General features: G+C 35.4%; 2 protein-coding genes across 3 annotated transcripts; both read right to left on the reverse strand.

Annotated features, from left to right (window-relative positions):
• Positions 1–5,541: 5,541 nt before the first annotated feature.
• On the reverse strand, positions 5,542–6,608 carry LOC115951032 (transcription factor HEC1-like). The gene has a single exon (XM_031068350.1). It carries the CDS (start codon positions 6,374–6,376, stop codon positions 5,693–5,695), a length of 684 nt encoding a protein of 227 aa, XP_030924210.1. The 5' UTR covers positions 6,377–6,608; the 3' UTR covers positions 5,542–5,692.
• An 8,292-nt stretch (positions 6,609–14,900) lies between these two features.
• LOC115993676 (protein ROOT INITIATION DEFECTIVE 3-like) lies at positions 14,901–20,072 on the reverse strand. Of its 2 annotated transcripts, XM_031117622.1 has the most exons (9): positions 19,733–20,072; positions 19,527–19,640; positions 19,168–19,301; positions 18,895–19,042; positions 18,047–18,246; positions 16,937–17,064; positions 15,550–15,791; positions 15,152–15,370; positions 14,901–14,993 (listed from the first exon to the last, which is right to left on the reverse strand). In XM_031117622.1, the coding sequence occupies exons 1-8, from the start codon at positions 19,934–19,936 to the stop codon at positions 15,194–15,196; spliced, it is 1,347 nt and encodes a 448-aa protein (XP_030973482.1). In that variant the 5' UTR covers positions 19,937–20,072; the 3' UTR covers positions 14,901–14,993; positions 15,152–15,193. The 2 variants fall into 2 exon arrangements, with proteins under 2 accessions (XP_030973482.1, XP_030973481.1); XM_031117621.1 differs by lacking the exon at positions 14,901–14,993 and having other exon boundaries at positions 15,045–15,370.
• Positions 20,073–25,222: the final 5,150 nt, after the last annotated feature.

A 25,222-nucleotide genomic window follows, 5' to 3' on the forward strand; every position in this document is an offset into this window, starting at 1 on the left:
TGAATGTACTTAGCTTGTGCTTAGCAAATAACTTCTATTTTATTGTTATTTCTTTTTTTAATAAAGACTAAGGAATTAGTAGTTATTATTATTAAAGAAGTGTTACGTTCACAATACTTTTACAATAAAGTCTAGATGGTAGTGGGTTTCAGTTAGCTCAACTGGTAAAATCTTTGATGGTTGTATAAGAGATCTGGGGTTCAATCTCCGCCTACACCAAAAATTGATTGGTGTCTTGGTCTGATAATAAAGAGTTATTATCAGAAGCGGACGCCATAAGTTAAAAATTCTCTATAAAAAAAAAAAAAAATCTAGATGGTAAATTGTTACTAATTTTAATTTAAATCCACCACTAAAATTACTTTTTTGTCTATTAGTAACAACCAATAATAGCCTATCACTTAATATTCGTTGTGTAAATGTTATAAATATAACATTTCTTGTATTATTTATATAATATTTTTATTGAAATTTTAGCCGACACCATCAGCATATATTTGTTGATTTTGTGAATTGATGTCCCAGACCGTAGTCTGTGAATTGATGTCCAAGACCGTAGTCTAAAATATTCAGGGGTTACGGTGGAAATATTTAGAATCTGTTACCTATCCATCTCTATAAAGAACTTGAAATTGTCAAGGAGCTCATCTATTTCAGTTCAATTTTTTAAAAGTAATTATAAATTTTATCACAAAAGACTTATAAATTGATGAGATTTATGTGATTCTTACCCACTCAAAATATAAGAAATAAATATTTTAAAAACAAAGTTTAGCCATAAAATTGGTTGTATCCTAAATCTACAACCTTACTTAATAAAATAAAGAATTCTTATATATTTTGTAAATTTAACCATTGAATTGCATGTTCTTTATGCTCTCAATATACATGTCAAATTTTATGTCAATCAAATATTATTTATTATATCATATATAAGCTTATATTTTATATACAATTTTAAACTACAAAAACATGCAATTTAAATAATTTATTGATGACATGACTATTAATCTATAATTTTCTAAAAATTTTGCAAGCATAGAAGATATAAGAAGAAAATGTAATTTAATGGTGGATTTATTAAAATTCATTTCTAATAAAAAGATATTGAACAAGGTTGTAACCTTAAGTTATAATCAATTTTGTAGCAAAACTTTGTCCATATTTTAATGATTATTTTATGATTTGTGATGCGTTGATTTGTAAGGTTTATATAATAAAATTATTTGTATGCTACACAATTCTTAGTGAGTTGTTGAGTCCAAATTTGTTATAGTTTGCTATGGTGTAGTAGTACGTGGTCTTTATTTTCTAGCTTGTGTGAGTTAAAATGTCTGTACTATATTCTTACATTTGTTGTTGTTCAAGTTGTACAAAAGGGCAACAAAACTGAATAAAATGTATAATTTTATATTATTCTTAAAATAAGAGTGTAGGTGGTTATTACTCTCTCAAGGTAATCTAACACGTTTGCAAGACATTATTTATCACTAAAGAGAAAAGAGGAAAAGTTGACAAAAGGAAAATGAACTTTTACCTTGTGCTTACCATTTATAATGCAGGACATAATTTATTGCATCAAAATTATATATCATAGATGTTCTTTTTTTCTTTCTTGTTCCTGTTTTGTGTTCTCAAACATTTCTGTTTTATCTTCGCTTAAAGTTAAGTTAAAAGCAAAACTGGGGAGTTGTTTCTCCTGCATCATTGATCAGATAATAAATAAAGCCTAATTACTATAAAATATTACATGCATGTTAAGCACAAAGACAACATGTAATCTAATGGTTTGATTTTTGTGGTGGGCCTTTTTGCAACTACAGGCTAGGTTGCCTCTTGCCACGCTAAGGCCCAAAGGTTCTGGGTAGGAGAGTTAGGACCGGCTTGACTGCAACACACCCCAAACTGGCTTGTGCGCAAACTAAGACTATTTTGCTAAAATTTTGGTGACATACCCATGGTAGAGGAAACTGTTACAAAAGGGTTATGGCAGACAAATATAATATAGCAACAATAAAAGGGAGTATACTTACTGTTAGCAGGAAAGCAGAAAATATTGAATAAAATAAAAGGTAAAGCAATGCAACTGTATAAATGTAATATAAATAAGATGATAATAACAGGAGAGAAATAACACCAATGCTTAATCAATAAAACAAAAGAAGAAATTGTTAGTCTGTCGTGCTTGGTTGTCTTATGGGGTTAAGTCCAAGAAGGGAACCACTTCTTCAATGTGAGTAACCTCACAGGGAGATCCTACCATGGAAATAACCCATTTTGAGAGAATGGGCCTAAATGACTTATACTCAAATTCCTTAATCTTTAATAGAGGGTAGATTTTTAGAGGGAGAAAAGGGATTAGCTTATTGGTGCATGCATGTTTTCACACTCTTGCCTACTCTCTATTGTTTCTTTCTAACTCCTCCTTTTTCTTTCTAAGTTTTCTACTCCATTTTTCTCTATTTTTATTGTTCCCTTGTGGGGTTGTTATGTTCACTCTTGCTTTTCTCTCCTATTGCTCCGTTTTTCTTGTTTTTTCTGTCCCCCCCCCCCCTTCCCCTCTCCCTGTACACGGCAGATGGCCCTTTTATATTGCTTGTCATGAAAGGTTTTTACTGTTTTACCTTTTAACTACTTTTGTCTAGATGTGGGTGTCCTTCCAGACCACCCACTAGTCTATCAGCTACTCAGCCACCACCACTTATTTGTACTGGCCATACCACACCCCATTACCAAACAAAGAGTCTTATTTTGTTTGCTTGCTTACCATGGCATTCCCATTCAGATAAGGGTGAGCATTCTTTATCACTATCCCTCATGACATCCACCTAGTGATTCCAACTCATCTTTCTCTCTTTTGGGCGGTATGTTATCCCAGCAAGACATTTCCCCCAAAAGAGTTTGAGTGGGAACTCCAGAATAGGCTCTCTCCTTCTCCCTATCGCCAGACCATACCTTCTCTTATCTTTGACCCATGGCCCACCACCCCTGTGTTGGCTGGGTACAGGTTAGTGGTGCTTGAGCCTTGTGTGTGCTCCACTTCCATGTGTGTCCATCGCTTGTCTACTGCTCATGTGTTTGCCATGACTTGAAGACTTGTTTGTACATTTTGCTGCTTGTTCTTGACTTCTTATGGCGTGAATGTTTCCCTGAGCCTTCATTCTTCATGTCTTACTTCCTTCCTAGGTTAGGCCTTACTTGATTGTGGCTTATTCTTTCTCTAATCCATCTTTTTCCCTTTTTGTAGGTCTGCTGGCACTTCTGCCATGTCATTCTGTCATTCCTACTTTGTTATTGTATAACCTATGCTTGTTGGGCTCTTTTTGGGCCTGCTGTATACTTTCCCTATGCTTAATTCTCGTGGCCTAGTATTATCATTGGGCTAGTATTCATACTATTTTGGGCTTCCTTGACTCATTTCATTGCTTCTGGGCTTCCTTGGCCCATCTCATCCTTTTGGACATCCTCGGCCCATTTCCTTCTCTTGGGCATCCTCGGCCCATTTTTACTCCCATGGGCATTTGCTAAGTCTTTTGGGCTTCCTCGGCCCAAATTACCATATCTTTTACTTTTGGGATTCATGACCTTTCCACCAACCCCTTACTCACTTAATTCATTTCTTCGGGCCTCTTTGACCCATTCTTGGTTGCTTTTTATTTCATATAATATCCATGGGTTTACTACTTCTTTTCTTTGGGCTCCTTTAGGCCCGCTTGCTTTTTTTGAGGCCTATTTATTATTTTTCTAGACTTATAATCCATTATTCCTGTCATTTGGGCTTAATAGTTTTCTTCTCAATTTACTAACCCTTTTCCTCCCACATTGTTGGGCTTCTTCTCACTATTGGGCCTCTCTGCCAAAGTGGGCATCAATAATTTTAAAAATATTAACATTGACAAATCATTTATTTATATTTATAATTGTTACACCATGTATGAGAGGGAAAATTTGAATTCTAACTCTCCTTATACAGAAAATGATATTTTTATTTGAAATCAATTTATTTCATGAATGTTTAAAAGTGTACAAATTACTAATTGGTACATAATTAGATTTAGAATATAAATTTTTAGCCTTGAAATGAAAAAAAAAAAACATCCTAACCCGTTAGATCAATTTGTCAAGTTAAAAAAGAGTAATGTTTTAGTCTCAAACTATTTTATAACATTTTTATAAATTATTATTATAGTAAACTCTTACTAGACCTATCATCAGTATTACTTTTTTATTTATCAATTATTATTCATAATATTAATAGTATGTAAAAAAAATTATAGCGGTAAGAGAAAAAAGAAAAAAAGAAAAAAAAACCATTAATTTGGAATGTACAAAGTGGACAGCCACGTAAGAAGGAGAGAGAATCCAAATAGGTTGACCATGCAGATTGGGATCACGTGTTAGACGTCATTGCCGAGTCCCAATAGTAAAAGCACCACCGAAATGTCAGACTTTCACGTGTATTTCTCATGTATTCCCTTTTGGGATTGGTCTTCAGTCTTCGCACTTCTACATCTTTCCCTTATTGAATGTGAATACAGATACACTCACCCAATAATGCATCAAATTTTTCTTGCCCGTCATTTCAAACTACTCGGTCTTCTAGACGTGTAATCATTACACAGAGCTGTAACCAACACGTGTAATTCCCTGTTCTTCAATTAGTTCATTTCAAAGTTCATCACCACAATTTTTACCATAATTTTGACATATACATACAATTGTGAGTAGTGAGTGGCCAAAAAAAAAAAAAAAAAAGGCAGTGACTTTTCGATCATAGACATATATGGTTAAGTTGTGACAAATAGTATAGTTCAGAACATTTTTTTCTATCTTTTAGTACATATGGGAGACTAGAATAGCAAGTTTCTTGGTTTGAACAATACATGTGTCACTAACCGAAACCAAAGGATTGAAATTTCCATGTACTAAGTACTAACTAGTCCCAACACACTGGTTCCCCAATATAGCTGTTTCTAGACTCCCTAGCTAGATTTTTCTCCGTCGGCATAAATGAATAGTCTGCTGCATAGTCTATCAACCCACCAACATTATCATTTTCTGAATTACAACAATAAAAATATTAGAATGAGATAATATTCTTAGGGATAACACAATCAGTTGGGAGGTCACATCTTATGAAATAGAGATTATTATGTTAAGTCTTCTTCTTCTTCTTCTTTTTCTTTTTCTTGAAAATAAACTCACACATCATACCAATAGCTTTTAGATCAAATAAAGTTTTGAATCTTATTCTCTCTCTCCAACTTAAAATGTATAGAATAGAGAACGCACACATTCTACTATAAAAATATAAATATAAATGAAAAGTTAGAAGAATTCTATGTTAATGTTCAATTTTAAAACGAATTATTCTATAACAGGAATGGATTGGATACCTTTAAAGATATGAAAGAGGAAAGAAAGATTCTCTGGCAAATTTGGAAAATGGGCTATCTCTTCAGCGAGTTTTATTGTTATATAACATGGCATACAAGTCTAAAGATAAAAAGAGAATATCAACCTTGCATTGCATGGCCCCGCTCTATAACCTTACAAATCATCATCAATCATTAGACATAATCAATATTCTGAAGCTAAAAAATCATCTTCTTCAGCTAATTAAGCATCTTCATAAGGCTGAACAGTTTGAGCATGAGGAGCTTGGGAAGCTTTTGCCATAGGAAGATAACTACTATATATTACTCCCACTAGACATAGCCACAGGGAACCCTATCCCAGTTGGCCTATTAGCCGCAGCTCTTTCCAAGGATTGCACTTGTGTCTTCAAGAATTTCACATAGTGAATTGCTTCATCTAACATAGAAGCAGTGTCCATTTTAGTACCTCCTGGGACAAGTCTTTGCAAAATCCTTATCTTCTCACTTATCCTTTCTCTTCTATGGCGTGCAGCTACACTTTGGGGATCCTTTGAAATCTTCACGTTCCTTCTCTTTGGTGGCTTCACTGATTCAGGGTCTATGTGTATTGGTTGCATTGCCGCTATCCGAAATATCATTTCTCTCATTGCCGCCATTGAATTCCTCTTCTGTGTTGCTGTAGAAACTGCCCTTCCACCTGATAAGAATGATGGAGTTGAAGCTTGTTGAATTGGGTTGGTGTTAGGGAATGAGATAGTGGATGGTAGGTTTAGAAATAAGGGTGAAGGTGGTGAAGCTATTTGTGGGTTATTCATGTAATGCGACATATTGCTAATATTGTTGTTATTGCTAGTACTACTAGGACCAGAAAACTCCTGGGTTTGCAACTCATTGACATCATTGTATGCACCACAAAACTCAGGAAGTTTGTCCATTTCCAACATCATCATCATCTCCATTTGGTCCTCTGATGCCTTTAACTGCTCCATATGATCCATGGCTTATAGAACTGTCTATAGAAAAAGAGTCCTAAAAGGAAGAGCAATTTGAGAGAGAAGTATTTAAAGGTTGAGAACTGAGAATTAAGCAGAAAGACAGAGGGATGGGGAAGATAAAAGAGAAGAATGGAAGACTTGGAGTTTTATCAGAGTGTGCAGTGAAGGAAAAGAATACAAGGGTAAGAAATAAGAAATTGAAGGGAAACGAATAAAATAGTGATATCAGGAACAGACCCTTATCAATCTAGTTGCAAAGACTATTAATATATATATATATATATATATATATATAACAAGTGGCTGAATATTATATAGTATAAAAATGCTTCACTATTTTTGGCCCTATTGCTACTGCAAAGTTGTTTGTTTGTTTTTGTTTTTATTTTTTCCACAGAGTTGTTGAGCTCACTTTTTCTTTTCATCCATGATTTTTTCTTTTATCCTTCTTTTTTATGTGACAAACTCCTTTTTATGGTTTGAGATTAAAAGTTCAAAACGAGTGCATGATTGTCTCTACCTCGAAGAGCATCATAAAGCATGCTCACTGGCTTCTGTTGATCTGTACCATTTAACTTGTGGGCCAAAGTCTTCAAGATATGAAAAAAATAACCGTTGGATCTGACCAAGACCAAGAACATATAGAAATTTAATTACATTCCTAATTAAAAATTCTTATTCCAGATTAAGAGATTTCAAATTCAATTTTTTTTTTTCTTTTCTAAATATAAGGTGACTTGGACTTCTAAGCACTTGATTATTTTGTAAGTACGTGTTATCTCATTCTATATACACTAGATTACAATGAGGGATTACATATAAGTAGCTACAAAATATTAGAAAGGAAACTTATATTCAAAATTTCATGGATATCATAAAGACTTGGAACCACAAACCTAACCTCATAGTTTCTCAAAAAAAAAAAAAAAAAAAAAAAAACCTAACCTCATAGGATGATATAATTTATGAGTGGTTGCTTATGTAACATAACAATAGGATAATAAAACAGAGCTATTAACAAACAACAATTTGGAAGAAAATAAACAAAATATAGGGATATAGCACCCTATTGTTGAAAGATTTTACAATGTGGCCCACCAATGGAAAGTTCAGATCTATCAACTATTCCAGGACTCGTATCAAAAAAAAAAAAAAAAAAACTATTCCAGGACTGAGCACTAAGTACTTTTTGATGGTGCATGCATCATTTTTCAGTGATGTTTGATAGCAATGAGCTTAGATATGCAAAAACTAAAAATGATATTAGAATTAGAGTGGATTCATATGGGTCTTGTTCAATTTATCACCTTAATTATAAGAAAAATTAATGTAAGGTACAAGTACTATTCTAGTACTAGTAGTAGTAAAAAGATGTGTCCCCTAACTTAATTACCACCCACCGATAGTACTTGTATTATTTAATTCAGCAAAGGAAAAACACTATGCATTGAGTGGAAGTCAGCTTAAAACTGTTGGAGTCTAACTTCGCCTTTAAAGTCACTTTTTTTTTAGAAACCTAAAAGCCCCACTCACATGACAGGTGTAAGAAATCTCACCAGCCTCTTTTAAATGAGATGCTATTACTTTACCGGTTTGGCGGTGGGAATCCGGTGCCATTTGGTCCATCGGAAATCGCTACAGGTGGCAATGGTCAAATTGGTAGGACCTAGTCTTACCCTACTTGTTTATACTATATTCACAACATTTTTATAATAATAATTTTATAGTTGTTTATTATAGATTCTTATCTAAGCTTATCTGTATATAAACTTTTTACCAAGCTAACGGTTGTTTATAAAGCATTTATTAATGGATAATTTAAAGAAAATTTTGATATTTTCTTTTTGAAAAATATAAAAAGCTGAAAAAAAAAATTGCTTTTTTCAATAAAAATTTTCTAAAAGAATTTCTCAAACCAATAACCTTTTATAACTAATGGTTTGTTTGGGATAAAATTTGTTACAAAAATACTGTAAATTTGACATTATTAGCATCAATCTAAGCTACCTCGTGTAGTCGGGTTACTGCATAGGGAACGCTTTTCGAGATGGATCAGGTTCTGTGCAACCTGCTTCATGTGCTGGCTGGAATTGCCAACGAAATTACCAAGGGGAGGAGGAAACTGAAGTCAGAAAGTGGCTTGTAATGTAAAAGCCTTCACCTACTACCAAATTAGGCTCCGCAGCCCTTTTGTCATCAATTTCTACGTATTTTCCTATGGTGAAATTGGTTAAAGTTAAACATATAATAAATGAAGAGTAAAGTGTAGGATAAATAATTTCATAAAATTTTATCTATATTGTTATTTACTTATTTTACCATCCAAGTTAATCAAGATCTAAATTCAAAACTCATATCATAAAGAAAATTATTCAATTCACCTAATGTATTATATATTCTTTTCACATAAAGATGAATCTTACATATGAGTTATTTACATAAAATTTTTATTTATATGATATCACAAAAATATTTGTATGAAAATAAGATATAATACAGCGGTTGCATGGAATAATTTTTCCAAATTACAAGCCAAAAAACACAACATATCAATTTTTTTGTGAAACTTTTGTGTGTGAAGAGTTCTTGATGAATGAATCACCTCTGTTACCCTTTGTAATCCTTCTTCCTTCGCAATACTTGTGTGTTTAGGTTAGTTTATTTTCTTAAACTTATGTTGTTTAAAAGATAAACTTAAAGACTAAATTACATTTTTGACATTTTATGTTTAGGGTTAACTCTAAATTACTCGACAACTAAGAGCCTGTTTGGCCAATCATTTTTCATCACTCAATTTCCATCACTCATAACTCATCACTCATCACTCAATTTTTCACACCCGTTTGGCATCATCACCCAATTTCCATCACTCAATATTTTTCACACTATTTATGGGCCCATACCTGTCAGCCGGTGTAGCTTTTTCTCTTCTTTTTTTTTTTTTTTTTTTTTTTTTTTTTTTCAGTACCCAAACTCACCGAAGCTAAAAAAAAAAAAAAAAAAAAAAAAAAAAAAAAAAAAAAAAAAAAAAAAAAAAAAAAACCAGAACTGAAGACCGAACAAGTGAAAAAAAAAAATCAAAAGTTGCGACTATAGGTCCCTCCATATGTGTTTATTTACGAAAATGCCATTGAGTTATGAGTTATGGAAACTAAAAACAGCCTTTGGTTGTTTTCAGTTTCCATAACTCATAACTCAAAAATCAGAGAATTGAGTGATGGAAACAGAGTTATCGTTTGGCCAAACAACCTTTTTTTTATGAGTCCTACCATTTTTGAGTTATGAGTTATGGAAACTAAGAATTGAGTTATCAAATTTGGTTGGCCAAACAGCCTCTAATTCTGACAGGTGATATTAGTTATCTGTACTCTATATATATATATATATATATATATTTAGAAAAGTAAAATAGCAGTATATAGACCTCTTTTATGCAAAAGAAATTTAGGGGAAGAAAAAAGGATTGAAGAGAGTAGGTCAGGTGGAAGGAAACATAATCAAGTGGCGAGTCATAGAGAACTACATGGTCAAGTAAATGTAGTTTAATACAAATTTCAAATTCCAAATTCCAAGGTCCAATTTCTATTTTTCCATTAAAGAAACCAACTATTTCGGGAGGGACAAAGTAGCCAGCAAAGCCAATGCCCGACATAAATACAGAAACGTTCTTCTCTTAAGGTTTGCAGTAATTTTTCATTTCAGAATTCAGACTCTAGTACCTATATATATAAATTGGTATTCAATATTGTAAGTTGTAACTATTTGTTTCTTCTTCCTCAACCTCTGATCATCACCCATGGCATTTAGACAGTGGGGCCTAGCTAGTTGTGGAGCCCACTTGATATGATTAATCGATGATGATATGATGTAGACGTCGATAAGGAAACATATAGGGTCGTTTTGAGAAGGATAGCTAGCTAGCTACACATGCAGTTCAGTCCTTCATGAAACGACAAGATTCTTTTTTGGTAGAGAGAAACATTGTTTTTAATTTTTAATTGAGTTGGCTGTATTCGTGAGGAAGAAAATAATAAGTTAAAAAAAAAATTAACTATATATTTTAAAAGGTGTAACAAATTAAAACCTAATTTTTTTAAAAAAAATAATAAATTAAATTTTACTAATGATTTAATTTTTTAATTTTTGAAACCCTTTGTTATTTTTGAAAGTATAGGATTTAATTTCTTACAGTCCTAAACTATAAGGATCAAAATGTAGTTTAAACTAAAAAATAAAAAAGAAAGAAAAGGAATTTAATTACGTTTTTGGTTTTGGCCCTTTGATCTTTTATCATCATTTCAAGGTTGTGATTTGAATTATATATATATATATATATATAAAGGTCATTATCGTCATTTGATTAATGATAAATACTAACATAATAAATAGATTTCGTAAAGCCGAAGTCACTTTGAGCTAGAGCTACGACATGATATGAATTTGTTTTCTCATATCAATATTTTCCATCCATAAAATGATCATAATAGCTTTTTTGATTGTATAGGAATTGCGATGAAACATTTTTAAAGTATAAAAATGACTTTAAAATAAAGAGAAAATGTTGAGCACCAAATATACAATTTAACTCAGAGAGAGAGAGAGAGAGAGAGAGAGAGAGAGAGAGAGAGAAATTTGTCATTACCATGCTAGCTAGCTAGCTAGTAAAATGCTATGAGGGAGAGAACAAGGTGTAGTAGAAAACTGCATAATATATACATGTAAATTAAGCACTACATGCGATATAAATGTAAAAAAAAATAGCGTTACACACCTTGTGCATTTCAATAACTAAAATTGTGAATTTAACTCACGATTTTAGTTCATGAAAACAAACTATGTGCCTAATAAAAATCCCCCCTAAATGTATAAAAGTTTGATATGTACACATGACAAACCCATACCTTATATTTAATGTGGAGCATGAATAGCGCAATTAATGGCTCAGTTGTACTAGATCTCTTTTTTGATGAACAGCACTAGATCTCTTTTACATCCAAAGGTTAAGGACATTCGATGGAGTATAGTTACCTATGGAGTATAGTTACCTGCCTTTAGAGCAACCGTATCAATAAGTTTTATATGTACACATAACAAACCCACACCTTATATTTAATGTGGAGCATGAATAGCGCAATTAATGGCTCAGTTGTACTAGATCTCTTTTACATCTAGAGGTTAAGGACATTCGATGGAGTACAGTTACCTGCCTTTAGAGCAATCGCGTCAGTCTATCTATTCTACACATTTATTCAATAAAAATATTCATTCTTTTACAATTTTTTATTATTTCCTCACTCACTACCCCTCTCTCTCACATACCCAACACTACCAAAAAGATACTAAAATATTATATGCACGAGCTACAGTAATCGTGTATATATGCACGGTTACTATAGCACTTGTGCATTTATGCACAATTTTATACCCACTTATATTGGTGTTTTTTTGGTCAAAATGTGCATATCTTAACATTTTTTCTATTTTGCAATATTTTACACTTACTGATGTAAGTGCTCTTATAGCAACGAATGTAATATAAATGAACATATTACACATTATCGATTAAGATAGTAAACCAATTGAAGCATCAACTAGGTTTACATGGACTTCCAACTTCTATTACGTCACACAAAGTTACCTGGAATTAGTATAATTCCAAACCCTAACAATGAATGCCATTTCAATCTGAAAATAATAATAATAATAATAATAATAATAATAATCTAGTAATAAAATATATGTATGTTATAAAAAAATTTGATTACAAAACTAACGTGATTTGCAAACCTTCATACATACTAATACATTAAAATACTAATACATTAAAGTCGAAGTACAATCAAAATCCACGTCGAATCTAAACTTCTAATAAAGTGTTATTGTGTACCAAGTGTCTATTTTAATTTCTTTAATTGTAGTGTCAACTAACTTATTTATGGTAGTCAACTTGTAAGTCAAGATGACCACCTTACTCATAAAAACCACTTTATTATCACTATTAGTGAATGTTTCCATACATAAACACTGAGTTACAACCTAAATTTGAAGAATAGCTGAGCATGTTTTTACGGCACCTACCTAATTTGAAAACGGAAGTGGTGTTGGTAGTTGGGTGTTGCATGTTGTTTTCCCAAAACCACGAACACGTTATTTTGAAAATAACCAAAGTCAATTTATTTATTTATTTTAATCTTAAAAAATATATTTTAAAATTTTTTTCTTTCAGAACAATTTTTAAAAATACCCTGATTTCAAAGCACTCCCAAATCATGAAATCAGTGGCTATAACTACCTGATGTCTTTCCCTATCATATCCATAATAATATAATAGGTTTAATATAAGAATTTTGCTAATGCGTGCCTTAAGGGCACACAATAATTTTCACTTTTGAAAAAGTTTTTCTTATGAATTGTAAAAGTATTGACAATTTTTTAAATTTTGAGAAAATATTCCTAAAAATAAATAATTTAATGTGTAGCCTTTAACGTGTGCCTTAGGGCACACAAAATTCAAGAAGTAATGAATAAAGACATGTTCTCTGAGAAGAGGTTCGATTGGATAAAAAGACGGCAGAGGAGATAGAGATCAAGATGTTGTTGGGTGGGATTTTATTTACTCAATATTATCATGTACGGTTACACCACCTTATCCCCTCTTCCCCACAGCATATTTTAAAAAACTAGTAGATAATATTACAATACAGCAAACAAAGCAAAACAAACATATTATAATAATTCTTGCTTGTCCAACTTTCACTATCCCTCTTCATCGGGAACTGCAGAGAGAAAAAGAAAGCCCTTTTATAATAATAATTTTTTTTTTCACAATCAGTATTCAGAAATGGTCCCATCTCTGATCTCCTCTCTCTCTCTGTCTCTCCACATGATTTTCAATACTTTCATCTTGGATGATCATTTTCTTCTTGCCTAATTGAACAAGCCAGAGAGTAAAAGCATATTTGTTGCCACTTGTTTGGTTTGATTCGTTGAACCTTTGGTACCACTACAGTCCTTGATAGAAAATAGTGTAGGGGTGGGGTTTGGTTGTCCCGACTCTTTTGCTGGGTGGCATTTTTTTCACACTGTTTTTTCACGTTTTCAGTTATAAAAACACATTGAGTAAGAGTATTTACCCTTTTTTTTTTCTATGATGGTGGTGTTTCCATGAAACATTTGTGATCACAGACTTTTTCTGTGTGACAAAAGCAAATATTGAGCTTTGCACATCTTGATTAATCTCATTTAAATTAATGGCTTGCATCCATGCACGTGATTCATTTACAAGTTAGAAAGGAATTCCCTCTTCTTAAACGCATAGACCAACGAACACAATGAACAGAGACAGAAGATGACCCCTAGCCTAAATAATAATAAAACCTTAAGTATCAAATATTTCAGAGCAAATCTCAGATCCCACCTAGTTGGGGAGTCAGGGTACGAGATGGCCACCTCGTGTTTCTGATAAATAGTTGAAGGAAAAAGAAGCCAAACCAAATTATGAGCCAATCACATATTTATGTTAAAGTATTGGGGGAAAAAATTGGTTCCCAATATACAAAAACTCCCATTTTTATGAGGTTTTTAAAAAGTAATTAATAACCAATCTTACCCCTAATAATTATTAGGAAAGTTGGATTCCCAAACTTGAACCCGTGACACTTGCTATCAAACCAAAGCACATCTTGTTCAGAGATTGAAAAATGCCTTTATAATCTCAAATTCATCACCAGCCAATGAAGTGAGGAAATTGTATAAACGCTGACCCCCCATATATGGACCATGGAGTATGAATTTAACTACCAAAATAATGGGTGGCCCTTTATACATTTTACTTGTACAAATGAGACAATCACCAATAAGGTAAGAAAGCCCGGTTCCAAGTTTTTGGGATAATCATGTGTAACCACAAGTCTTGGATTTATAAGGGAACCCCTATTGTACTCGATTCCTATTGGTCATGGATGCAGGTTTTGGGTTCTGTATGGATTTTAATGAGAGGAATCATTCATTCTCTCCAGAATATTTTCATATTAATAAGCCATAAATCTTTTCAAATAGGCTATGAACTAAAAAAGCATGAATATAATTTATGTGTACGCGCGCAAGGTCATAAACTCTGATCCTAATTCTCACGTAATTTCCAAGAAAAATAAAAAGTAAGATAATCGTATAAACTCATATATCAGTTTATACATCAAATGCGGAAAGTCTTTCAAAGCATTCAAGATCTTAATAAAACCTGTAATAGCAAAATCATGCTACAAAATTACAAATAAGTTGGTCTCCAAAGACACTTCCGTCAACCAAACATGACTGAAGGATTTTATGAGATCAAAGTATTTAATGATGCCTTTTCTGGCCATGTAACACATTTTTATATATATTTTTTTTAAATACTTATAGAATTTGCTCAGTATTGAAATTATTTTGAAGGGTAAAACTTCCTTGTTACTCTATAATAACCATAGCATGTAAGCAATAGATAGTTTGCCATCTATCAGACCCAGCAGAAGTTAAATGCAACTAATGTACTAAATAATCATCAGAACTACAAATTCATATTCAAAGGATATGGTAATCTCTGCAGTATAACTTTAAAAACAGAATTAAAGTTCATCCCCTACAGAAGAGAGAGAGAGAGAGAGAGAGTCAAATTCAAGACTAATTACCCTAAATAATAATTAATCAAAATTTCAAAAATGAAAATAAAAAATGGAAAAAATAATTCCAAACAACAAATATATCCTTCGTATCAGAATAACCATATACTAATTGTACCTTTAAACTGGGCAACTGTTATGAGAGAAGAACATCTACATCTTAGGTGGAGTTTCCATTGGAGATTCCTGCTTGATCACTGTCCAAAAGTTCATTTACACAGAATTGATGCAAGTTTTCATACATTTTCTTCCACTGCTGAACCATTTGCATAGATCTTGTACACTCAAGCTTTAGTCTTTCCGTCTCCATTTCAGCAGCAGCAGAAGAACCTTGTTGCTGAATACATCAAAAGAATGGTTAGACAGGATTTCAGATGCATGTAAGATCATGCTATTTGCATAGTCAGATGACTAAAAGCATAACGAGGAACAAAACACTTGCATACAACCATACACACACAAACACATGCATGACAATGAAGTGGTCAAAGAACATTCACTTAGATTTTAAGAAACCTGAAGTTCTTTGATTTGATTATTTATCACATGTGAACTGAAGTATGAAGGATCTATTGATTTCCTGCAAGTAGACTGGAGACCAATGACAGTCGTAGTGTCTGCATCTTCATCCGTTGGATTCCTATATTTATCCAGCGCAGGTGGTAACAATGACCCATGCCTTCTTGAGGAAGCTTGTGAATTTGGCCGAAAATTAAAGTTGAGCTCTGGTCTAACAACAAGAATATTGTTTACAGGACCTGCACATCATGAAAGGGAACAGCAAAACATGGGTTAGATTTGGGAGTCAAAATCAGATAAAGGGAAAGTGTGTGGAGGCAAGGAGAGGTTATTGATAACTTGCACTTAATGTTGCTTAAATAACAACACTAACATGCAAAATTTTAATAGAAATACCCAATTGAAAAGCACCCAAAAAGGTTTTTGAGATACATACTTTAGGTAGAAAAAAATACTATAATAGGTGAAAGAACAAAGTTTAGCTACAAAATTAGTTGTAGGCTTAGTTTACAAACTTACTTAATATCTTTTTATTGGAAGTAAATTTTGACAAATCGACCATTGGATTATATCTTCTTCTTATATCCTCCATGCTTGCAAAATTTCAAGAAAATTAAAGATCAAGAGTTATGTTATCAGTAAATTTTTTTAATTGCAAGTTTTTGTAATTTAAAATTATGCACAAAATATAAACTTATAGATCATATAGTAAATAATTCTAATTGACACAAAATTTAACATATGTATTAAGAACGTAAAAACTATGTAATTCAACGGTTAGATTTTCAAAATATGTTATAATATTTATTTTATTGAGTGGGTTTGTAGTCTTAAGCTACAACCATTTTTGTAGCTAAACTTTGTCCTAGGTGAAATGCCACTTAGAAACTAGCTTAGGAAACAAAACTAGATTTAGAATATATGCCTTCAAATCTACCGTATAGGAAACATGACCAGACAGTGATTTGGTAACTACACTTTTTGTAACGATTCTAGTATACACCAACTCAAATACATTGTAACATTTCTATTAGAAGCTGTATGTTTAAGTTTTCAATCATAAGTAAACAATGCAGATCATGAATGATGTCATTTGCTTCAAGATCATAAATAATAGTTTAATGATTAACTTAAGTCCTTAATCACAACTACAGATTTAAAAATAAAAATAGTGTCTATATATAGAGCACAATGTTTATTACATGAAAAATTTCTGTAAGGGGATGGTACAAGCATAGTAAAGAAAAATAAACATACACTGAAGTGATTAAGAAACAAACAAATAAATAAGAACTAAAACATAATAAATGATTCTTTTTCCTTTGTCGTGAACATACACCCTATGCACACAAGAAAGCAATTATTTATATAGCTTGGGCAAAACCTTTTGCATGCTTGAACACACGAACAATGTTGTGAGTTTTAGCATCCCAAACTCGTACCATACCATCATCCGATCCAGAAAGTAAAAGATTTCCACGTGCACAATATGCTAAGCAAGTAACAGCCTTGCTGGAAGAAAAAAAAAAAAAAAAAAAGATTGAATTATGAATTCAGAGATCTTAGAGGCCAACACTACAAGAATGCAAAGTCTGCTGACACAACTTAATGAAGGATCACAGTCTTATCTAAAACAACCAACAATCTCCCAGTGATATAGTTTGAGATAATGCAATAGTAAATAACTAAATATATATTTGCAGATAAACATATTAACAATGAAGTATTTATGATAATCAATGAAGCACAGATTACACCTAAAAGGCCCATAATGAAGAGATTGCTCCAAAAAAAAAAAAATCCCATGACATTCATATAGGGAATATTTGGTATAATTGTATTGTGACTATTGTCATAAAAGGTGATAGAATCACAAAACTAGTGAGTTACAAATCCATAGTAACCACACTGTCAGACCGTAACAAACCAAATTACAGCAATGAAGTTCAGAGAGACCATGAAATCCATAATCAATATAGAACATGACTCAGAGGGCTTGAGGTAAAACAAAAATAACATTATTAAATAGTTAACTGATAAGAGCTGCATCTCAAAAAGGTTGGAGGCCAAATCATGGAAAACTTATGAGGGTAATAGCCACCCACTGCCAAATCTAATTCAATCCCACCTCTAACACTAATCTTTCAACCTCAGCATGATTCCAATTAAGTAAGCTTATCTCAACAAACTTATTGGAAAGAGAAATGCTATATAACATTTTTACAGAAACCATTCCCCAATTATGGAATAAAGAGAAATTAATGTCAAAACATGTGCATGATGAAAACATAAATTGAAACATCCATGTAGGTAATATTTATAATCACCAAAACTTATCCCCAACAATGCAACAAACAGTTATATTTAGAATTTAGCAAAGGAAAGTCCCACAATCAAACCAGATGATAGCAATTATAAAAACTTGTGAGTAGCAAAGATAACTCATTTTTTCTGCAACTTAATGAAACTTCAAATAACAATGTAAGAGACAAACCTGTGATTTGATAATGAATTTATGATATGCAACCCATAGTTGCTTTTAGAGGTGCTTTCAGCACTAAGTGCAGCAATGTATATCTTGCCATCTCTACTGCCAGCATAGAAGACATGTTCGCCAGGGTCAAGTACAATTGCATCAATTATTGAAGGGAATACGATATTTCTTAATAATTTTCCCTTTGATAAGCTCCACACCTGAGAAAAGGTACATCATATAAGTTATATACTGAACCAAATTTCAAATTAATTATTGAAACTATAATAATAAAGAAAGAAAAACCTTCAAGGACACTATAAAATAAAGAATGAAAAGTAACTCTTCAGAAGCTGAACTCAGGTCACTAATAAAATAAGTCCTAGAGAGGAGAGATATAATTTCTGTTAGTCTTGTTCGAAATTGGACTTGTCGGATGACAAACATATTCAAGAGTGTGAATCATCCACATTCTAAGATACAATAATCAGTAGATTGATTGGGACTGTTGTTTGATTCCACTTATTCACAGGATGAGTGCAGGTCCAAACCCCCCCCCCCCCCTCTTCCCCCTTTCCTCTCTTTAAACACATCAATTATGTTCAGAAGGATTACAGAAATCTCAACAAGAACAACTTATGCCCATTTATTTTACAAAAGGGTTCTTGTTTTTAAACTAGTAGCTTATAAAAAGTATGATTTGCGAATAATAAATATCTGATTTATAACTTAAGCGTGGGTGAACCTCACTTGACAGTTGCAGTTAATTTCCACCTTAACATCCCAAGCCATAAAAAAGCAGCACATGTCATAATTCTACATTAACAAAATACTGTAGACAGTATAATTTATTCGAGAGCACATCAAACCTTACAAGTTCGATCCGCAGAAGCTGATACTATAATGGCATTGCTTCCTCCATATCCGACTACAATATCAGTTACACGCAAAGTGTGCTCTGAAAAATTGTGCTCATATAGATGATCAGATCGCTGTCGTCTCAAATCATCGAATATCCTGAATCATTAGTCAATGAAAGCATATATAAAGCATGAGTATATAATTAGAAATGTAATAATCAAACTAATTATGGTAAACATATATACATATATATATATATAGAGAGAGAGAGAGAGAGGTACATGAAGAGGGACCAAACTTTAACGGATCCATCCTCCGAACCAGAAATTAGCAGTGAGTCATCATCGGAAAATACCAAGCAAGTAACAGCCCTATAATGCGCATTCCATTTCCTAAGTTGTCTACCAGTGGCAACCTAAAGCATCAAATAGTTAGTCTTCAGATAAATAGAAAAGAAAAAATAAAACTCCAACTATGCTAATGATTTTGTTTTTGTTTTTTTGATACCCTAGGGAACCTTTCTAAAGAAGAGTCCTTTGGACCCACCCGTCAAAACCATTGACGAGCTAAGCTATGCTATTGTTAATAGTTCTAATTTATCTGAAACCAATTCAACAATTATAATATAAAGGAAATTCACCTCCCACAAGTAAATATCACCAGATACGCCTCCACCAACAATGTACGTGCCTTCGCGGTTAGCAGCGACTGGCTGTATTGGTTCCGAAGGAAAGCTCTTAACTTCTACTTGAGGCTATACACACAAATAAGACATGTATTTAGTTCGAGCGTTCATTGAGGCATATTGTCGAACAGGTTGTGTGCATAGTTTGAAGCGAAGTGTACCTTGGACCAAGACCAGTAGAGGATGCAGCCAGAGTTGGCGGAGGGATCACGGATCTGAGAAGAGGCGAGGAAGCGTTGGCCAACGCAGGCGAGGCCATGAGGCGGAGAGACGCAAGTCTTGTAACGGAGTTGCTCCGCGCCGGTATGGACGTCCCAGCAGCCGATGCCGCCGTCGATGGAAGAGGAAGCCACCACTACTTCCATTGGTTGTGATTGTGGAATTAGGGCTTGGAAGGTCTTGGAGCTTGCGTTTTGAGTGTAGGGATTTTGCTAGGGTTTTAGGAGTTTCGCGCACGAAGAATTAGCATACGACGTCGTTGTAAGAGAGGAAGGAACAAATAAAGAACTTGTAATAGGTCTTTTTACTGTTAGTCCACTCTTACATTTGATTTGATAATAGATTATTTTAATTAAGGTTTTATATAATTTTTATGTGAAATATAAAAATTATGTTGATTTTTTCTTTTCACATAAATTTTTTTTTAGAAATATTACCTGAACTAATGTTCATGAGTCATCCATTAACTTCTCCTTTTACAATTTTATGGCAATATTTACATTTTAAATCTTATCATTTCAAAATCTTTAAAATTAAGGCCTGCATTTTTTTTATAATTTTTTTTTGAGAATCAATTTATACTAATTAAAATTTGAATCTTTCATGATTAAATTAATATTGTAAGGACACGATTCCTGCGCGGCCCAGTGACATTTTTGGGTTCACGCGGGAGAGATCCCTCACAATACAATTTGTAGAGAGTGGGCTTGAAAAGCTTGGGCTTGGTCACGGGACGATGGTCCGGTCTGGATTTCAGAGAGGTCCCTGTGGAAAGTTGACTGGGCCTAAACGTTTAAAGCCCCGCCGTGCTGCCACTTCTGAGAATGGGCTCCTCGGACTTGATCCGAGGACCCTTGTGGTCCTTTCCGGCTGTCCAACGGAGGACCTTCTCTATTCTCTGCATGGATCGTTCCGGCGATCTTATTCATGAAGTCTTTCTCTTTTTCTCCCTCCCACTAGATTCACTTACTTCTCCTTTTATACTAGCGTGCGTTCGATGTCCTTCGTCCACGTGTAGGGTCAGTCTTTACAAATACTGACACTGGTCCCATCAGTCTAATCCCGGAATTGTTGGGGATGACTTGATAAAGCTGCAGAGTACGGTTCTGTCAGGCATTGGGCCTTATCCAGAAGGGTATTTAGGGTAATCGCCCCAAGGTATTTTGGATTTCCTCCCGAATTTGTCCCTTTATTCTGGGGGGATTATGGGCCTGCCGAGGACTAGACTGTCCTCGGCTGCCTCCCAAAATTGGTCTGTGCTCTGCGTCATGGAGTTTGGGCTACAATTCTCCTCGGATTGGGCCCTCGGACTCTCTAAGGGTGAATGGGCCTGGTCCACGAATTGTTGGGCCCCACAATAGCCCCTCAAAACCCTTCTATCCGAATTCCGGATTGGAAAGGAGGGTTTTGGAAAACCCGGGCCCTTAATATGGCCCATTTAGCTTGATCCCGCATTTATGTGAGCGGTTTCCCAGGAAGTTAGGCGGTTTTTGAGGGATTCCTTTTAATCCGCTCGGAATCTGCTCCTGCCGCTTGGATGTCCCAGACGCGCCCTTAATGAATCCCCTTAACGAGGCTCATTTATATCCGGCGGCTCATTTGATAAGGTGGAGAAGTGAAACGGACGCCTCTTTTTTCTTCAGATTCTTTGGGAAAGTTGAATACATTTAATGCCATCCGTTCTGCTCTTCCTATAAGTAGGCAAGCAGGAGGCCATCACTTTCGTACTAACCCCCTTCCCTTCTTATAAGATCACGACAAATGATGAAGAAATCATGCCCCTCCTCTAGACACCGTATTCTGATAAAACTTGAAATGGCTCGATCAGGGCAAGGGTGGCGCAGACTTAAGATCCGTCCCGCCTCTCTTTTAGCCAAAATCCGAAGCAGGGGCTCATCACGCCGAACTCTTGGCGTGACTGAGTCGAGAATACCCAATATCAGCACCACCCGGCTCCTCATGAGCGTACCTAATATGGCACCAACGTGTTAGGAGTCAGGGCTGAGGCAGGGGCTAAGTGCTTCTGCTTCTCCCTCTTTTGCTCCTCGGTGCCCTCCTCCACCTTCTTCTTATAGTCTTCCCAGCATCAGTTCCGTCTTGGTGCCTTCCCTTTTCCCTCTTTTGTTCCTTTTCTTTCTTTTCATCCCTACTCTCTTCTTCTCCTCCTTCTTTACTCATGTCCTCCATCTTCCTCATTCATCTCCTTCATCTTCTTCAATTCTTCTTCCTTCTCCTTCAATTCTTCTTCCTTCTCCTTCAGTTCTTCTCCCTTGTTCTTCATCCTTTTCCGAAGGAGGTTCTTGTCACGATATGAGCAATGTTGAGACAGAGACTGAAGAGACCTTGAAGATGAGTTTAGAAGAAGCCTGACTGTTTACTTCTCTGTACTGCGAGTGTTATCGTTGCTTTAGCAGTTCTTCTTTTGTATAGGCTTGTTTGAGCCCTTTTTCGTACATTGTAATAATCTCTTATATTAATAAAAGTGTTTACTATTTCATTTTGCATATTCCGTTTATGTTTTTGTATATTGGTAAACGCTGCTCGGCTCAATGAGAAAGTATCTAAAACCGATGACAACTAAGACCAAAATACTTGATAATAAAAAGATGTTGCCATAACTTTAATATAAGTGTTTGGCCCAATAAGGCCGACCAGTGAAAAGTAATAATTACCATGCTGGCCGAGGAGAGAACTGGAGGTTTGATGCCGTGTTTGGGTCCGAGGACCATACAAGGCCTTGACTCTATCCAAAGCTCGTAATAATAATAGTTTTTATACTTGGTTTCCCCATAGGCTTGAGTCCGAGGACCATGCAAGGCCTTGGTTCAGTCCAAAACTCGTAATAATAATAGTTTTTATACTTGGTTTCCCCATAGGCTTGAGTCCGAGGACCATGCAAGGCCTTGGTTCAGTCCAAAACTTGTAATAATAATAGTTTTTATACTTGGTTTCCCCATAGGCTTGAGTCCGAGGACCATGCAAGGCCTTGATTCAGTCCAAAACTTGTAATAATAATAGTTTTTATACTTGGTTTCCCCATAGGCTTGAGTCCGAGGACCATGCAAGGCCTTGGTTCTGTTTCATTCCCTCTCCTTAGGTACCCCGTACGCAGCCGGGCAGGAGGTTGTCCCTGGCATTAGTTATTACCCGGCGTGGGCCGTAGTCCGTGGGCTATCATGTAGCAGGGGCATGGGCCGTGAATTTTCTAGGCCCACAGATCAGGAGATATTTCCATAGTCTTTGGCCACGCGGCACTTTTGGGTGTCCCGATGTTCGAGGTGCACCTCCACGAGGCTCCTTTAGTCTTGTCGTTGCAGAGGTTTGTTGGAAGTCGAGCTGGAGACGTTTTGTCTGTAGCGTTCCTTGGGAAGCTACGCTAATTAAATGCCACCACCCTATCTCCTCAAATAAATAAGAGAGCAAGTTTCTTTGCCTAGGCACCAGCTCCTTAGTCTCCTCCTTCAGCTCCCTTCCGCAGTAAGTCATGTTTGAGACGAGGGTCGGGGAAGAAAAACTCTCTCCGCCGCAAAGGCGCCACGTTCTCCTAAGGCTCAGAAGAGTGATATACGGGCAACGAAGGCGTAGATTCAAAGAGATATTCCCTTATGACAGAGGGGAGAGGGTGTTTCCCACGCTTTTAGTCAAAATCCGAAGCAGGTTCTGGTCATGCCAGATTTTTGGTATGTCCGAAGAAGGAATTTCCACCATTAGCACTGTCTACCTTGTAGCCGGCAAATTTCTGCGGGGGCTCCCCAACTTCCGGCTCCCTGCACCTTCTTTGTAGATGGTGTTAGCCTGAGGTCAGGTTCTTTTGCTGCCTGAGTTTCGGGCACGTGAAAGCGTAGAGGATGAAACGAGGTCTTGAGGCAGTAGCCAACCTCTCCTCTGTGCTACCTGCATCCTCCCACTGCGGCGTGAGGCTCAAGTTGGGCTCCTTTGCTGCCGGAGCCATGGGCATGCGAAAGCATGGGGGAAGGGACAAGGCCTCGAAGCAGTAGCCAACCTCTCGTCTGTGCTACCTCCTCGGCCTTCTCTTGCTTTCTTGCAACTTTCCTTTCTATCATGTAGCAAGTTTTATCACAAGTTGATTTCAGCTTCTGTTGTATGCTGTACTGTTTCTTTGTTTTAATAAAAAAGGAAATTTTGCCTACTTATTTTGAATACTGCTCTTTTGGCAACATTATTTTGTGGAAGGGTGTGCTCCCTGTGTTTGTTTCTTCAATGATACTTAGAGCAGGAAGTTTTGAAACATAATCCAATCAATTCTAATGTACCAACACTACCAAACATTACGGCAATAATTCATAGCAAGTTTAACTCAGGAAACTAGCAAAGATAACAATTGAATATTCTGTGATAAATATGAGTACCGTCCGAGGAGTTGACGGAGGGTAAAGAACTCAAATCGTTTCTCAGAGGACGTATTGTCCTACGTCGCGTCGATTCCCTTGGTGCTGCAGATATAAGAGCAGACTTGCGAATCCCCGCAATTTGGGAACTGACCCAATGGCGAGTGGAGAGCTTTCCTCAGATGAATCCAAATTCTACGTAATGTAGTTTTTCCTTACGAGTAGTTGGTTTTCCCATAGGTTTGAGTCCGAAGACCATACAAGACCTTGGTTCTGTCCACAACTCGTGATATTTATCTCTTGCACTTGGTTTCCCCATAGGTTTGAGTCCGAGGACCATGCAAGACCTTGGTTCTGTCCAGAGTTTATGAGATTTGTTTTTCGTGTTTGGTTTCCCCACAGGCTTGAGTCCGTGGACCATGCAAGGCCTTGGTTCTGTCCAAAACTTTTGATATTGATCTCTTGTACTTGGTTTCCCCATAGGTTTGAGTCCGAGGACCATGCAAGACCTTGGTTCTGTCCAAAGTTTATGAGATTTGTTTTTCGTGTTTGGTTTCCCCACAGGCTTGAGTCGTGGACCATGCAAGGCCTTGGTTCTGTCCAAAACTTTTGATATTGATCTCTTGTACTTGGTTTCCCCATAGGTTTGAGTCCGAGGACCATGCAAGACCTTGGTTCTGTCCAAAGGTTTGAGAATTGTTTTTCGTGTTTGGTTTCCCCACAGGCTTGAGTCCGTGGGACCATGCCAAGGCCTTGGTTCTGTCCAAAACTTTTGATATTGATCTCTTGTACTTGGTTCCCCCATAGGTTTGAGTCCGAGGACCATGCAAGACCTTGGTTCTGTCCAAAGCAGTGAGATTTGTTGTGTTTGGTTTCCCCACAGGCTTGAGTCAGGACCATCAAGGCCATTGGTTCTGTCCAAACTTTGATATTTGATCTCTTGTACTTGTTTCCCCATAGGTTTGAGTCCGAGACCATGCAAGACCTTGTTCTGTCCAAAGTTGAGATTTGTTTTTTTGTGTTTGGTTTTCCCCACAGGCTTGAGTCCGTGGACCATGCAAGGCCCTTGTTCTGTCCAAAACT

This window comes from Quercus lobata, chromosome 6, assembly GCF_001633185.2.
Source record: "Quercus lobata isolate SW786 chromosome 6, ValleyOak3.0 Primary Assembly, whole genome shotgun sequence".
Taxonomy (NCBI): domain Eukaryota; kingdom Viridiplantae; phylum Streptophyta; class Magnoliopsida; order Fagales; family Fagaceae; genus Quercus; species Quercus lobata.